General features: G+C 44.5%; 2 protein-coding genes across 3 annotated transcripts in view; both read left to right on the top strand.

Moving 5' to 3' along the window:
• The window catches only part of LOC128714918 (broad-complex core protein isoforms 1/2/3/4/5-like), a 60,463-nt gene extending 53,162 nt beyond the window's left edge, over positions 1-7,301 (top strand). For both annotated transcript variants that reach the window (XM_053809799.1, XM_053809798.1), the window contains exon 6: positions 5,776-7,301. In XM_053809799.1, coding sequence (XP_053665774.1) covers positions 5,776-7,301 — 1,526 coding nt within the window. The remainder of the gene's footprint in view (positions 1-5,775) is intronic.
• Positions 7,302-11,325: 4,024 nt separating this feature from the next.
• On the top strand, positions 11,326-12,735 carry LOC128712315 (protein abrupt). The gene is made up of 3 exons (XM_053807211.1): positions 11,326-11,797; positions 11,868-12,143; positions 12,230-12,735. Exons 1-3 carry the CDS (start codon positions 11,326-11,328, stop codon positions 12,733-12,735), a joined length of 1,254 nt encoding a protein of 417 aa, XP_053663186.1.
• The last annotated feature ends 3,484 nt before the right edge of the window (positions 12,736-16,219 follow it).

Below are 16,219 nucleotides of genomic sequence, written 5' to 3'. Positions count from 1 at the left end.
CCCCCCCCCCCTTCATCACCTTCACACCCGTTCCCCTTGCCGCCCTTTGTACAACGGTAAGGGAAACTACTTTCCCGAGATTTCGGTCTCTAATGCAAACTCAATCCCTACACATGCCCTGGTACCGGTGCTCACACATTACTCTCACCAAAAAACCCACCTCCCCTTCAAACATGATGCCTTCTCGTGCCCTTTTTCGGGGGTTGTCTCCATTGAAGGGCATACACACACACACACACAACAGGCACGGCGCAGAAATTCTTAATGTCGAAATGATGATAATTATAATCCTCCAAAATGGAATATTTTAATGATAGTTAAGGCATAATTATCCATTGAATGTGATTATAAAATCCCTCCGCAATCCCTTTTTTCCGGGAAGGAAGGGCCCCGTACAACCGGATGTGGCTGTTGGAGGGGGGAGGGATAGAGAAGGTGTCTGATACTTCTCGACGAAAGGGAATATTTTTAACGTCCACGGTACTTGGTGGGGGGGGGGGGGGGGGTGGAAGGGTTGTGTTTTTCGAGGTGGGTAGTTCTTTCTGCTCTATCTACCACTAGCCAAGTCACTACTACGTGTGCCTCTATCTGCGACAGTGACACCATTGACGTTAATGCTCCAGATGGGGTTTTTGGAGTAGAAGGGAAGGTCAGTTGGGTGATATGGAAACTGGCAAACGGATTTTCCCGGCAACAGCATCATTTGGCAAAACGAGCTCCAGATCGTGCGGTGGTAAGGGACCACGCCGGCGAACTCGAAACCGGGTAACTCCACTGCTGGAGAACGGCTGGATGAATGGGTTTTTGTTTGTTCCAACTATTTTCCACCGATTCAATAGTCTTATTCTAGCGTACCAAGCATAGGAATAGCTTGTGATTATTCTAACTTTGGAGGGGGGCGTTATGACTCCACACCAGCTCCAGTTATCTCCTTATACGACCTTATCTATACCGGACGAGAAACAATACGTCTGCCATTCATCCAAGCACCGGGAACTCGTTTTAGGCTAATCGAAATTATCAAACCAAGTTCGCTCCACTTCCGTATTGCTCGGGAGAAGGCTGAATTGAATCGCCAAAGAAGTTTGCTGCCACCCGGCAACAACAAAAAAACCCGAAAGATGCAACTTTTCCAGTCCAATAATTATCACAAAACGACATAAGCGATCTAAATCTATATCAATATAACCCGGTATGGAAAACGGTGCTATCCTTACAATTTAAAAATTCAATCAATCGCTTTCATTAAGCCAATTCACTCAAGCCCACCGCAAACCCTCAACCCTGTGTGGGACCGACCCCGTTCACCCCGGCCACTGCTCATAAAGCGTGTAATGTGTTACCCATGGTTGGTATCGTTGGTTCCTTTGCCTTCTTTCTCTCGCACACCCGTGTATTTGGTTGGGTGGATATAAAATTTTAGTCAAACCACCGTCCATTATTTAAGGCTCAAATGGGGACAGTTGCCACCAGCTTGTGCACGCGTGTGTGTGTGTGTGTGCCGGTTTGCTGGAAAAGGGGACACGATAGCAATACAATTACAATAACCGATCGGGTAATAATCATACCGGTATACCGGTGGCCACTAAATTTGTGTGCTCATTTTTGCTGCGAATAGAAAACCATTGCCATGTGATGGAAGCACCGCCGGTGTCCTTTCTAATCCAGTGTTTTTGTCCTTTTTTTTGTCTTCTCTTCTACCATCCCCTGGATGCGAGGAATAGATCAACAGAAACAATAGAATATTATAAGGGAGGAGGGGGGGGGGGGGGATGAAGAAAAAAGGGAGAGTAAGGGAACAAGAGGGAAAAAATTTAATCGATTTTCTAATTAAAACAACGGGCATGGTTGTACGGTTGAGCCTGTTTGTTTTTTTTTTTTTCGTTCCGTGCCCAACCAAAGCCCCCTTCTACGCCTGATTGCAAATGAATAAATCTGAATCCGAACAACCCGGGGACGGTTCTTTCCACTTTCCTGGCTTGCAACAACGGAGATTTATGATGTTTTGCAACATATTTTTATGCTTTTATCGACTCGCTGTTTGTTATCGACGTAACGGAGTGGCATAAAAATGTTGGCATTGTGTCAGTCGAAGCCGTTTAATTACACCCTAATGGTAAGGTGTAATAGAAGCGAGCGCGCAGAAGGATAGAAATGGAATCTATTTTTTCCCCTCAACGGTGATTAGCAGTTGCATTCGGGGCAAAAAGGACAATAAATTCCCGACCGCGCACCGGTTTGATGGAAAACAACATCTTCCACGTAAAGTACCGTGCGCCTCCATCAGCGCTAGTGTGTGTGGGACGCACAAATGAATGAATGGTGAATATTTCCATGCATACCGTCCATTATTGTTACAGCTTGACAATGCCAAGCAATTCGCACGGTGACACCGTGGATGGTATTTGCATGTTTGTTTGTGAATAGAAATAAATTTAATTAACAACCTCTACATTGTGCCACGAGCGATCGCGATAGTTACAAGCTCTGCTGAACATGTCAGCGTATAGAAAATTTTCTACTACAGTCCATTGATTTGTTTTAGAGTAGATACCATTGTTAGCCGACACATACATACTGCAGTATGTGATTTGTTTGATAGTTTAATTACCTCTCTTATGCTACCATCAGTTGTTTTTTTTTTTTGGAAATGAAACAATTTTCACTTATCCCAACTATACCAGAACGAATTTACACACAGTGAAACAACAACTCACTGCTCTAATGCTTCGTCTCGCGCGTCCGATGTAACCATAACAGCGACCAAAAACAATAATACGACCGTAACCGTACCATTAATATCGAACCGTGTTCAGTGTTTAATAATGATTTCTGATTGTTCAGCATAGTAATTATTAATATTTACTTAACTTAAACATTCCTTTAGTTTTCTGGGTTTTGTTTTACTTTTTTTTGTTTTTTATTGGACAGTATTGTTGGTATATCAGTTTCCTATATTTGTTTTCTGTTTTCTGATACTTTTGATCTGGTTTCTTCCCATTTGGAACCATTTTGTTTTTTTCTCTCTTTTATTTTCTTTGTGCGTATGCCTGCTTATCATTTCGTTCGTGTGTGTGTGTGATTTTTCTTTATGTTTTCATTTCATTTTTAATTATTATTTTCACTTTGTAATATACACGCTAAACTCTGCTCTCTCTCTCTCTCCCTCTCCCATTCTCTTGATTGGTTTCAATTGGTTTAACATAGAGTAATATACGAATATTTACAAAACAAACAAAAAATAACACAATGCACAAACTTCAATTTCCTCAAACGATACACGAAACTATATTGCGCCTCATCGCACAGACCTAAACTCTAGCCCTCGCAATATATTTTGCCCGTGGTTTTTTTTTTTTTGCCATCCTGCACAAATTAAATTTACTAACCTGCATACTAAATTTTACCCAAAACCTAAAACCCAGTTAAATCCTGCACACTTATGTTTTGTTTTTCTCTCACACTTGTTATGTTTCACTTCGTAAGATGCCAAATGCCAAAAAAAGTTTTATTTTTCCTTCATACGAATAATTGCTTATAACAGTCGAGGTGCAGCACTGTGGCACATACCCGCCATAGGCATCACACACGCACACACGCACTCACACAAAATGACTCCGCTGGCCAAGCTGACGAGCCACAATGATTCAGGAAGCTAACGACACGTGTACAGGCGGCTTTTCTCCGCAGGGGGTAGGGAAGTGTAGGGAAACGAAAAGTGCCAAACAAAATTCGATTCGTTGTACTAAAAACCCTTAGTGACACTAACACGCGCGAAGCCGTATGTACTAAAATGACTAACGATTGGGCGGACGTGAATCAAAATTTTGCAAATTTCCCTCTAAACAGATTAGTGAAAGTAGTGTGAAAACAAAACAAAAACCAACAAAAGTTAAGTTAAGCTGCTAGATTAAGAGTGTTGCAAGTAAGAAATATTGGAAAAACAATCCACCAAAAACATAAAATTATAAAAGAAATCTCGAATCTAATCAAATCGAAGGACACCACAAATAAGGCAAAAATGTTTACAAACAATTACTAGAATGAATTATTTCCTTCTCTTGTATATCTCTTTTACAATTTTGTTCCGTCCTTGATTCGGTGCTATATTACCTTTTTATTTGGCTTAATTTAGTTCTTTGTTTAAACCGTTCGTTTCTTCCTATCACGTTAATGTGTTTTTTTTTTGCTACAATTAAGCTACTTCTCTTTGTCCAATGTTTTCTAATGCGTGCGTGTGTGTTTCATGTAAGACTTTGAGGTCTTCAGTATGTGCTAGCAAAGCAAAAGCGAAAAATAATTAAAAAAATACTGTGAAAGCATCCATACAACAAAAAAAAAACAAAGCAAATACATCCCCACCCACCACCTACCCATCCATCCCGCCACCGCCAGGACTGTTCGATTGGCATTTACAGACATCTAAAAACCAATTGGCTCATGTACACATGTGCGAAGGGCGCAAAACAACATTCTTTTCGAGCGGGCACAACAAAAAAATCGGCACGCGCGATATCACAGCGATCACCGTACAAGTGTGACAAAGCGTTCAAAATTTCATCCAAATTATGCATACAGCAAAGGGAAAAAAATACTGTGCAAAAAAAAAAACCGACCAGCAATACCACCGAAGGCCCCGAAAATCAGCAATACATAGCATCATTAGTGAGAGGCAGCATTTGTAACTCATTTCTCATTACGTACCGTACCGGGTTTGTCGTTGTAGTGGTTGAGAACCCCTGTATGGGGTTCGTCGTCTCATCCATTCCGTTTTGTGACATCAGTTTTTGGTTTTAAGTTTTTCCTTAATCGTTTTAAACAACAATTATTCGTTCGTTTTATTTTTGTCTTGTCTCTACTACTCGCTCATCTTGCTCTTGTTTAAGTTTCTGTTATCTCGATCATGCGTGTGTGTGTGTCTTTTTTTTCTATATAAAATGTGTGTGTCTGCTGTGTGTGTCCTTGTTTTCTTTGTGTTTTTTTTTTTGTTTCGATTTATTATTTATCCTTTTGTGGTAAGCTTTATGTTCGACTTTTAGTACATCCTTATCGTTTAGTAAGCTAGTAAGGAACTGTTTAAAATAAATAAATATTAATAATGAATTGTATCGTATGTTTGCGGAATCTAAAAACAATTTCCAACTAAAAGAAGAGGTGCGGCCAATGATCCTGATGTGTTTGTGATGATGATTTTTATTCAAACAACAGCAACGATAAAAAAACCCTGATTCGAAAATAGATAAAAATTGGCATCAAATTACGCTCGCATGTAAACAAACCGATCGTACTTAATGGCACACCAACAACAAGTAAAGATAGATCACCAAACCAATGTGATGGAATTCGCACCGAAAACGAAACAAAAAAAAAACAATCAAAATCCACAATGTGCCATAAAGCTACGGTGTGGGAGTGAGTGTTTGCAAGCACCGAAAAGGAATGAAATCGAAATCAAACCCCCTCCCCGTTACGACCAAAAGCGGCAAGCGAACGATCGTAAAAATGCAACCAAATTAATCACACACAACACACAGATCAATCAGCGTACGGCCGCAGCCGCAGCAACAAAGTCGGGCGATCAGAAATCATCATTGTTGAACACTGGGCGCCTCCATTAGCCAAACCAAAAAAAAAATCAGAATACTGCAACAGAAAACAAACAAAAAAAAAACAATCAAAATTTCACCCTCCCCACTCTTCTTTGCCATTCTGCATCCCCCACCACCACCCCCTTGAACCCCCTGAAAAATGACGCTAATACAAACACGATTGCAGATGCGCGGCAACATTGCGATGCGTTGATAAAGGAGGAGATCGATGAGCCGCAGCGTAATGATGCATCCCATCGTGCTGCTATCCATGAGGACCGGGCAACCGGTCGGGTCCGGCGGCGCGATCACGATCAGAACGGGCTGGATTGTAGCACGGGTAGTCGACAGCATCAGCAGCTGCAGCAGCGCCGGTTTGCGAAGCGATTCAAGCGTTCCCACCATCCGGAGGTGGGCGAGAATTTGCACCGCCGGCATACTGTGGCGTCACCCTCCGTTTCGCTACGGTCGGAGGAAGCGTACGAGGAGCAGACGATGGAGCGGGGTCATAGCTCGCAGCGCCCAGGTATCAATGGTCCCTCCGTGCTCGATGACGTTCGGGAGGCGCTCGCGCTGCGACGATCCACTGCAAATCACACCGAAGTGCCAGCTCGGCAAAAGCCGACGTACAACAGTGACGTGGAAGAGGAGGACGAAGAGGACGTTGGGAACGGTGAGCGTGGTCGAGTGGCGGTCGCCAATCGCGACACGAACGATCGCGACATACGGACGCCGCTGCGCGATGAAGACGAAGATGACGAGGAGGACGCTGATGGTGGCAGCGAAGATAACGAGCTCGATCTTAAGGTGGACGGGCGGCTGTCCGCCATTGCCACCACGCTGGACAGTGAGTACCATAAGCGGATGGCAGCTGCCGGTGTGTTGGCGGCTGCGGCAGCAGCGAGTGCCAGCGCGCTCGGTGACGCTGGCAGTGAGCAGGCGGCGGCCGACTTCTTCGCCGCTCATCATAAAGCTGGCACTCACGAGCTGGCGCTCAAGCAGCACTTCCTCAACGAAAAGGTTCGACTGCAGGCGCTGCTACAGCGCCAAGCGCAGCAACATCAGCATCACCAGAAGCTGGCCGGCTTTCTGCTGTCGACGGCTACCACTCCACCAACACCTACCCTCACACCAACCAACGTGCTCAACCTCGGCCAGTCCGGTAACACCGACCATCAGCGTGGTGGTTCGGCCTCACCTGCTACCACAGCGGGTGGGCGATCTTCGGCCGCGGCTGGTAATGGAGATTCGGGAAGCTGCAGTAAACCAGCGAACAGTAAGCAACAGTCATCCTGCAACTCTTCACCGTCGCCGGCTTCATCTGCGGCGGCCGTAGCTGCTGCAGCCGCCGCCGCTGATCGTTTGTTTGCTGCGGCGTATAGTAACAGTGCCAGTGCCGCTGCCGGTGCCGGAACCGGGGCCGGTGGTTCCAGTGCAGGTGGCGCTAACGTTGGTTCCGGCAGTGCGGGTAATGGGCAGGTATATCTGCTACCCTGTCCGCTGTGCGAAGTGCCGCTAGAGCCGCGCGTGTTCCGACAACATCTCGACCGGCACTATCCGCGGGACAGTCCCGTGTGTCCGGTGATTCAGTGCGGTCGACGATTCGCGCACCCGAACTCGGTCCGCAATCATATGCGGCTGAAGCACACGAACCAGTGGGCCCAGATGAAGGCGATGCGATCGTCGGGTGGGCCATTCACTGGCATACCGTGAGATGCCTGTCGGAATGGTCGCCTTTGTAAAACATTCCTAATCGATGGAGGCTAAAGCAGGGGGTAGGAAAGCACATTTTGTGGGATGGGAACAACCGTGTGTTACGTTCCCTAATTTCCACATGCTTATCACATTCCTTTTTTTCCAAAATTATTTCACCATAAAAGTACACGTATGGTAAAGACGGGCGAAAGCTGATTTTTCAAACCGTATCTCGGTACCCGACTGCAGTGTCCTGAATTGAAAGATTTCTATAAATATTATCACTAGAGTATTACAAAGGTTCGCTAGCGATGCGCGTGAGTGTCCTAAAACTAACTAAAGTTCCTAAAAATTAAAGTAAAACACAACCACATGAGCAAACCACACAAATAAGGCAACACAAAAAGAGGTGAAAATTTGGTTACACAATACACCACGGTGTACTAAAACTAAAGGGAAGAAAGAAAGAACCGTGTCGAACTACGTCAAGCATTCAGTATTCGAATAAAAATACGGAAATGAAAAGGATTAGTTGGAGCAGGGAAGAAAAAATACCGCAAGCCACCAAAACACACAACAAGCAAACAAATAAACACACATGAAATAGTAGCCAACAAAACAAAACCTTAAAACCATAGCAATGAGTACACATTTACAGAACCCTACAACAGTTAAACTGTTCCGTTCCCCAAACGTCACATTTGACAGATTTGATAGGAAAAGGGTTTTGTTTTCTTTGTTTATTTTTTGTTTTGGTCCATTATCTCATCTTTCTTCTGATAAGAACAGTATTATCGAAAAATAGGGAGGGGAATGAAATGTGTGGCAGTGAACGAATAATTACCCGTACGCAGATTCGCTTCTAAAACGATATGAAATATTAGCATCTGTTATTTATTTGCGGTTATTTGATGCTGTGTGGTTAGATAGAGCATAACGAAAACACAAAAAAACACACACCATTGGTTGAAAGGGTAATGCTTTAGTTTAGCCAAGTATCAACTACAGAAACTGCTGCTAGTAACTAACTTTTAATCTCACTTGAGTAATCCTAACCTCGAGAGAGGTAAGCGGAAGGAAGGAAGCTAAACATTAACACACCTACGAAACACACACAACGTAATGCCATAATGGAAATGTTTCCCTGATCTAATCGGGCGCAACCTTATAGTTTCTAGTGTTTTGAACAAAAACGTAAAAGCTGAGTAAGATGAATGAGAAGAAAAGGGAAAAAAATAAAACGATAAAGGTTCCTACTAAGATATAACGATTAAAGAGAACAAATTATTAACAAAAGAAACAATAAGTTACACTACATCGAAGTCGCCTGGGAAAACAGAAAAAAAAATCTAAAACCCCCCTTTAGTACGGAAGAAACCGCATGATGTCAAACCGATAATTAGCTGTATATCCATCTATATTATATACCCCAACAAGTAACCGGTGGGGACTAACGCAGTGCAGCACCACAGTAAACACATTCCTCTCTGCCCAACAAAAGCGTATAAAATAATCATACAAACGGCCTTATAGGTTAGTTGTTGAATAGAGTTGTTGTCGCATGCAACGCCCTCTAGCAGGTACCGCAAGAAACACAAATAGCTGCAAACACTTTAAAACCAACCAGCAAACTATCGGATATGAGAAAGGACCGGTGGAATTCACCGCGCAGATAGTTATTGTTTTGTGTTGCAAATAGTTCTTAATGCTAGTACGTCGCCAATCCCACGTTCCGGTGCCAGCCCGGCACAACTTCTGCCCAGTCACGGCGGTTGATAGTTCCATTAGCGGGTGCCATTCCGTGCACTACTTTACGCGCCCCCGTCAAGAATTTTCTTCGGCCGATCCGTTTGCTACGGTCGCTGACTCGCCCCGAAAAAATGCTGGTGGCCGTGACCACACCTAGAATAATTTTTCACCAAACACTACGCGGTGTGGCGGGGTCCGAAAAAAAAAACGATAAAGTCAAACAGTAATCATCATCATCACCATCAACCCGGGACTATCCTTTTGCGCCTGGGCCGGAAAATGCCTTTGAAGAAGAAGAACCTCACCTCAATTCCCCGGCAAAAGGCACAGAACTGCTAAACTAATTACAGCGATCGTGCTTGCACTGTCCAATTAATGGGCCAAAGCCGTTACGAAGCCGAACCTTCACACCCCGGGCCTTACTTGCCGTTTCACAATACACGTTACACTTGCCTCACTATCGGTAATTATCGGCTTGACATAAATTGAGCTTCGGGTTTTGTCCCGGGGTTTCTGCGTTTCACCGTTTATCCGTGTGATTACGCCAGGGACGATTAGGAAAATGGAATTACAAAACAAACTGAAACGAACCTCGCAAGTTTTATTTGTCTTTCGGTGGAAACGATTTAAACAAAAAAACAAAAAGGCATACGTAACGAAGAAACGTTTGGTAAACATTTAAGTAAAACTTTAACAAACAAACATTAAAAAAAAATCACATGCAACGGTTCGTTGTGCGTACGATAAGATTCTCGTTCCTCTACTTTTGCCATTCAGCGTAGTATAATTTTAGTGTGTAGAGAATGGTTTGTTCTTTTAAATTCTGACTTTTTACACTTAGCAACTTAGCGAGACATTGTAAAGTTTTGTTTTTGCCAAGGAAAGACTTGAATGCTTCACAGACACGAATCTTAGGGTTAGGATTGATTTCTTTGCCGTGTAAAACAGGTTTATTTCCATTTGCAAAACAACAAACCAAGCAATAGTAAACAGCTGCACCTACAATACACACACACACACACATACACAGGCTTACACACAAATACACACATAGATTTACATGCAACACAATAATGTAATAGCAGTCGCGCTTTAAAGGTGAGCTAAACCACGGCTATAAAACCACGAACCGCGGATGTGCAGTAGTTGCGCATAACCGACGAACCCGACATATGCTATACAAAGAACCACAAGTATACAACTATATTTAGCGCCATATTAAACCTAAGCGAGTAGAATGCAAACAAAAACCAACAGCAGCAGCAGCAAGCGAAATAAAAAACGACTCAAAAAGAAAGCAAACATGAAAACAGTGTGAAAAGTACACGTAAATATTGGTTACCTGTAAAAAGTTTGTAGTTTTGTATTTAAGAGGAAAAGTTACAGAAGCAAAGGGAAAGAAGCAACAAAAAAACACAACATTCAGCTTACAGCCAAACGCAAATACTAAATAAAACAACAAAGCAAGAAAGCGGTAAAGAAAATGAGAAACGCGCTCGAAAGGTTAGCACGCGTGTGGAACGTAACGATCTCTTGACGAAAGTTGGTAGGAAAGACACACAACACCATAAACACGCAACTACAGACAATGTAAAAATAAAAACAAAAATGGCTCGTTGCATTCGTATGAAGGAAAAACAAACAACGGAACACGGCGTAATGTGAAAAGGAGCTTAACGATAAGCAGCATTATTGCGCAAGAGAAATGATAAGAGAATAAAACCGGCTGAAAAAAAAACACGGATGAACAGATGAATAAGACACGAACCTTGTTGTCGTTTGCTTTTGTTCATGTTAATTTTCTGTATATTTATTTTTTAACTTTTACCTCCCCCCGAAGGTTTTCAAATGGTAAAGCGCGCCGATCGACACACCTCTAACCCAAAGTAGTTTGTATGCAGTCGCCTGAAGAGTCTAACCGTATTAAATATACTCACACCAACCCTTTTAACGCTACTAACACGGGTGATCGCGTACAGGATCTTGTTGGGTGTGGGTGTGTGTTTGTATGATTTTGTTCCTTCCTTTTGCTGCTTTATTTTCTCCTGTGCCATCGTTCCGTGATCCGTTTTCCGTCCGATAACCTTTTCCCTCCTTCACCAAATCTTCCCCTCTGCGCGTCTTCGTTCAGGCAAGCTTGTGTTGTTTTGTTTGATTTATTTTACTTTATTTTTCCCCATTTCTCTCGTTCTCGCTCTCTGTCTCTCTCTCTCTCTCTTTCTCTCATCCCATCCCGTTTACCCCAAAACGGTACTTAACGGTCGTAATTACAGTTTCTCGCCGTTCTTTAGAAATGCGCGTCCGTGCCACCGATCCCCGGCCCTGTCCGAAGTGTGGCAAGATCTACCGTTCGGCTCACACGTTGCGTACCCATCTGGAGGACAAGCACACGGTCTGTCCCGGGTATCGGTGCGTGCTGTGCGGTACGGTTGCCAAATCCCGCAACTCGCTCCATTCGCACATGTCCCGCCAGCACCGTGGCATCTCGACCAAGGATCTTCCGGTGCTGCCGATGCCGAGCCCGTTCGATCCGGAGCTGGCATCCCGTTTGCTGGCCAAGGCGGGTGTGAAGATTTCGCCGGCCGAATTGCGTGCCCGTGCCTCGCCGACCGGCACGCGACGCAACGATGGTATGAAGCTGGAGCTACGATCTGGGGATGGTGGTGAAGATTTTGACGATCCGGAAGATTTGACAATGTCCCAGAGCAGTCACAGTGAATCGCAGCGACGCTTCCACGAGAGCATGATGGGGATGTCACCGACTGGTAAGTTCATTTGTTGGGCGCTTTGGAGCCATGGGCCGCTTTTAATGTTCGATTCTTTCTGCAATTGTAGGTTTCAACCATTTGAACTCAACCACTATTACACGTGTACGACCAGGAGAAGGAACGCCCAAGCTCGGTTTGGATGGACTGGGACGTGACGGTGGTAATGGAAATGGTGGACCTGGCAATGGAGGCCCCGGTGGCAACGGGAACGGAGGCAACGGAATGGGTGGAACGGATCGCCACGGAGGTCCCGGCGGCCCAATGAACCACATGCAGTCGAATACCCCGACCGGATCGGCCATTTTGGACACGTATTTGCAATTCATTACCGAGAATGCATTTGGTAAGTGGTTGTGCGTACATTCGGCGCTCCTCTTGAGGGCATTTGGAACTGACTGTATAGTAACCCTGTTGTCCCTCCCTTCTTAGGTATGAGCGGTATGACCCAAGAGCAGGCGGCCGCCGCAGCACTGCAGGCAGCGAAGATTGCACACCTCAAAACGCTCGGTCACAATCTCGATCAGCTACCACCGGGCTTTCTGCCACCGCAGCTCGATTTAGCCAAGCTGACCAGCAACAACAACCAGAACAATCCGGACCTATCGTCGCTGGCAAAGCTGCAGTCCTCGCCGAACGTGACGATCGAACCGACCGGCACGGGGAACCGCGGCAACGAAACCGATCGTCTCCTCCAAACGAGTAACCATCAAAAGTTGCTAGCACTCGCCGCCAGCAGTGCCGGCGGTGGTAATAACCCGGGCAACCACGGTTTAAACAACAACAACAGCATACTGAACAGTGATGCGATCCGGCGTGGCGGTTCTTCCGAACCGATGGATCTCGGGCTGGAGGGTACCGGTGCGCACGACGACGACGGCAATAGTTCGGCTGACGAACGGAACTATTCGGACGATGAGAGCATCGCAACGCACTAGGAACGGGATCGCGATGGAAAACGAATTCACTTGCGCCATTTACTATACACACACACGCACGCGCGCGCGCACACACACAGCAACTTCAAGAATGAAAGGAGAAAAAATAACCACCGTAACCCTCCCGGTTTTCCGATATGCTGATCGATTGAATGGACCGAATAGTGGACCCGCATCCTACCACTTACCATAGCATCCGGCAAATTGGTGAACAGCCCCGCTACTAGGCCGTGTATACTGCATGCGGAGTTCGATTGTTTCTGCCACTCGAATGTTTGAACGACAAAGCAGAATTTGTGAAAAAGGCAGCAGAATCGAGTCCGAGAAATTCATTGTGCCATCGCGTTAAGATATAGGAGCGTCCGAGTGATCGATACTGCCTGGGTGGATCTTAAAAAAACGAACCTTCGCAACAACAACAACAAAAAAAAACAAATCGCAAGCAGTCCCAGGACGCTGCAGAGCAACCTGGACGAACGGGATCATCGCTGCAGGGTGCTGTAGACCATGAAGACGATGTGAAAAAGATAACTCCTCAGACATAATGCGGTTTCCCCGTTATTGCGAATTAAGATTAGTGCGTTACTACTTAGTTTTCCTATCCCTCCCTCCTCCACAACTGTTCTACCTATTGTAATTTGTTTTTAGAAAACAAGCAAACAAATCGTACATACCGGGTTCAAATTAGTGCGTAAGGCTAACAAAACTAGGCAAGCGAAGTAGGGTAAGCGATCATATTAGTACACCCGTAACAAACCGTTCAAAACAATGCAAAGCAAGCAGCAACAGAAATACCTCAGACTAAAGCAACAAAACAAAAAAAAAAAAAGAGTCACCAGCATCTATTATCCTTGTAAGCGATACGATTTTTGCAAAGTAAATTGCAATTTTTCTCTTAGCGTACAGCGGGACGAAACGAACCGATTTCGTCCCGCTTAATCCAAGTCTACCTCAGCGCGGTACGCAAGGGTGCTGTACGGTGCAGCACCCGGCCGCAGACACTTAACCTCCAATACCTCCCTAGTGCGCTAGAGCGAAGTAATACGATACGATTTTTAAACTACTGAACGAACTATCTTACCTGAATGAATGTAAACTACGGAAGAAACCAAGAGATCGACACGACACGGAAGATGGAACCTCTACCCTTAAAGTATACTACCCTTTAAACGCGTATACGTCTCTACTAGCTTCCCATTTCCGTTATTCGCTCTTTCGCACACAGTGAACGACAGGTCCACAGGGCATTTGTGCGATTGTCACAACTATCATGATGATATACGATTTTATACCAACTACACACAGCCACACACTCGCAGAGCCAACGAAACAGTGTGCGTGCGTAGTGCAATCAGAACAGAGCCATAACCGCCACAACCTGAAATACGAAATATCACGAGCAAACGAATGTATACTGAAACACTGGTTAGTAGTTTAGAGCGGCGAAGGACAGGCGCGCTTCTCGCCTTTAATGCGGATTTTGTTATTCGATTCTACTCGGTTTCCAGTGGCCCTCGGTGCCCGGAAGATACGAATTGTTTGTCGAACCCCACGGTGGACGGGCGTAACATCACATATACGAAACACTGTTATACGAATCTCTCCTTATTGATGCACGATTTCAAAAAGTCCTTCTTGGCGGGAGGCGAACCCAAACGCAACATAAAAAAATATCATTAGTTCGTAGGGGTTATGGGGGCGAAAGGGCGAATTGCGAAAACGAAGACGCATAGCAGCAGCAGCAGCAAACAGCTATACGATACACAAAAAGTCATGCAGCGACATACGACAAACACAACCCGATACGATACGATACGGAATGGATAACAAGCAGAGGGTCGGAACTCTTGCTGCACGTATACGTCTACACACCAGGAAGAAAAAACACCCCGTCTGTATACGGAATGGAACTGTGGCACACATGGCACCCTTCCACTCCACGTGCCACGGTTACGATTTATCACGGGCAAAACATTGCAATATCACTTGAAGTATACTCTCTATTCTTATCGAACGCGTCTAACGACCGGGACCCTTTTTGAGCGCAAGATGAAACAGATGAATGTTAAACTACTACGCCCGCAATCTAAAGTACAATTCTATAACGTACATTGAGTACGCCGCTTGCTTTCCTCTTCAAGATTGTCCCAGACTCTCTGTATACCCTAGGGGGGGGGGCAAAAAAAACCATACACACAAGCGCAAAGTAAATGGGACATCCGATTGTTTTCTACCTCATCGTAACACACGCAAGAGCGACGTTAAAGTATAGTAGTTAATAACTATTAGTATATACCCTGCTAAGACCACTACCGAATGGGACTAGGGTCCTTTTGGCATAGTCAAGTAAGATGATCATGAATACTACCACCATCAGAGCTACCAACACTTACCTCCAGCGCAGCGTGTAGGAGTAATAGCAAAGGCATAATATATCATATAGAAACACCCACACACACATATATATATATACATATATTTAATACGAGCGCAAACGCTTGGCAATTCTCTCAGGATTGGGGTTTTTTTTGGGGGACAAAATACTACTACCAGAAGACATAGCGGAACATTACGTGTTAACCTTAAGACATTTATACCACACCGGAAGCGGCTGTACGTGATTGTGGTTGCAACCATTTTGTTTTTTGTTTGTTTGTTTGTCTGCTTGTACTAAATAGTGTTACGAACACAGCAAACCGATGAACAAGCATTACCACATTACCACAACACAGCGAAGCATCAACCATACAACCACAAACCAGAGTGCAACAGAAAACGGGTAACGAGTAATTTATAAGACGTGTTTACACACACAAATGCTGGTTAAGTTATGTTTATTTTTTTTATTACAAATAATTTTTGTTTTGTGTTCGTTTTGACCCAACCCAAACAACCCCCCCGTCCCCCCTCCAAAAAAAAAAAGAAAAGCATAACAATTGCCATGCCAGCCGTTTAACCTGGTGGCCGCAATATGGAATATACCTCAGTGAAGAAGCGGCGCGAAGAAGAAGCGCGTAGTGTAATATAATGCATTAACACATACACGGCGTGTGTATGACTAGTATTAGTGAATGGATAAACCGTAGGAAGAAGGGAAACGGAGGTAAAGATGTTATTATATAAGAGCATGGTAGAGTAGCAAAAAATGTTAATAGCACAAGGCAGTTTAGACGAGTACTTATGGTTCGGAGTCGGATTAGAAAAGCATATGTTTGTGTGTTTGTGTGTTGGGGAAATGAATTTTCCAATTAGATGATGAAATGGTAAATATACACACACACATACAAATATATATACACAGTCTCAGGTTGTACATAGTATTGCAAAACGGAAGCAGAAGAACAAGCATCTAGACATTAAGGCAATTAATACTGGAATCCCAAAACAGCTGAATCTCCCCCTGATCGCTCTCCCGAACGGTAAGCGATAACGATGAATCTGATATTAGATAAGCCAGAAAGTGTGTTTTTGCGAGTGCCACATC

The sequence above is a fragment of the Anopheles marshallii genome, chromosome 3, assembly GCF_943734725.1.
Source record: "Anopheles marshallii chromosome 3, idAnoMarsDA_429_01, whole genome shotgun sequence".
Classification (NCBI taxonomy): Eukaryota; Metazoa; Arthropoda; class Insecta; order Diptera; family Culicidae; genus Anopheles; species Anopheles marshallii.
This window is presented reverse-complemented; position numbering and strand designations above follow the sequence as displayed.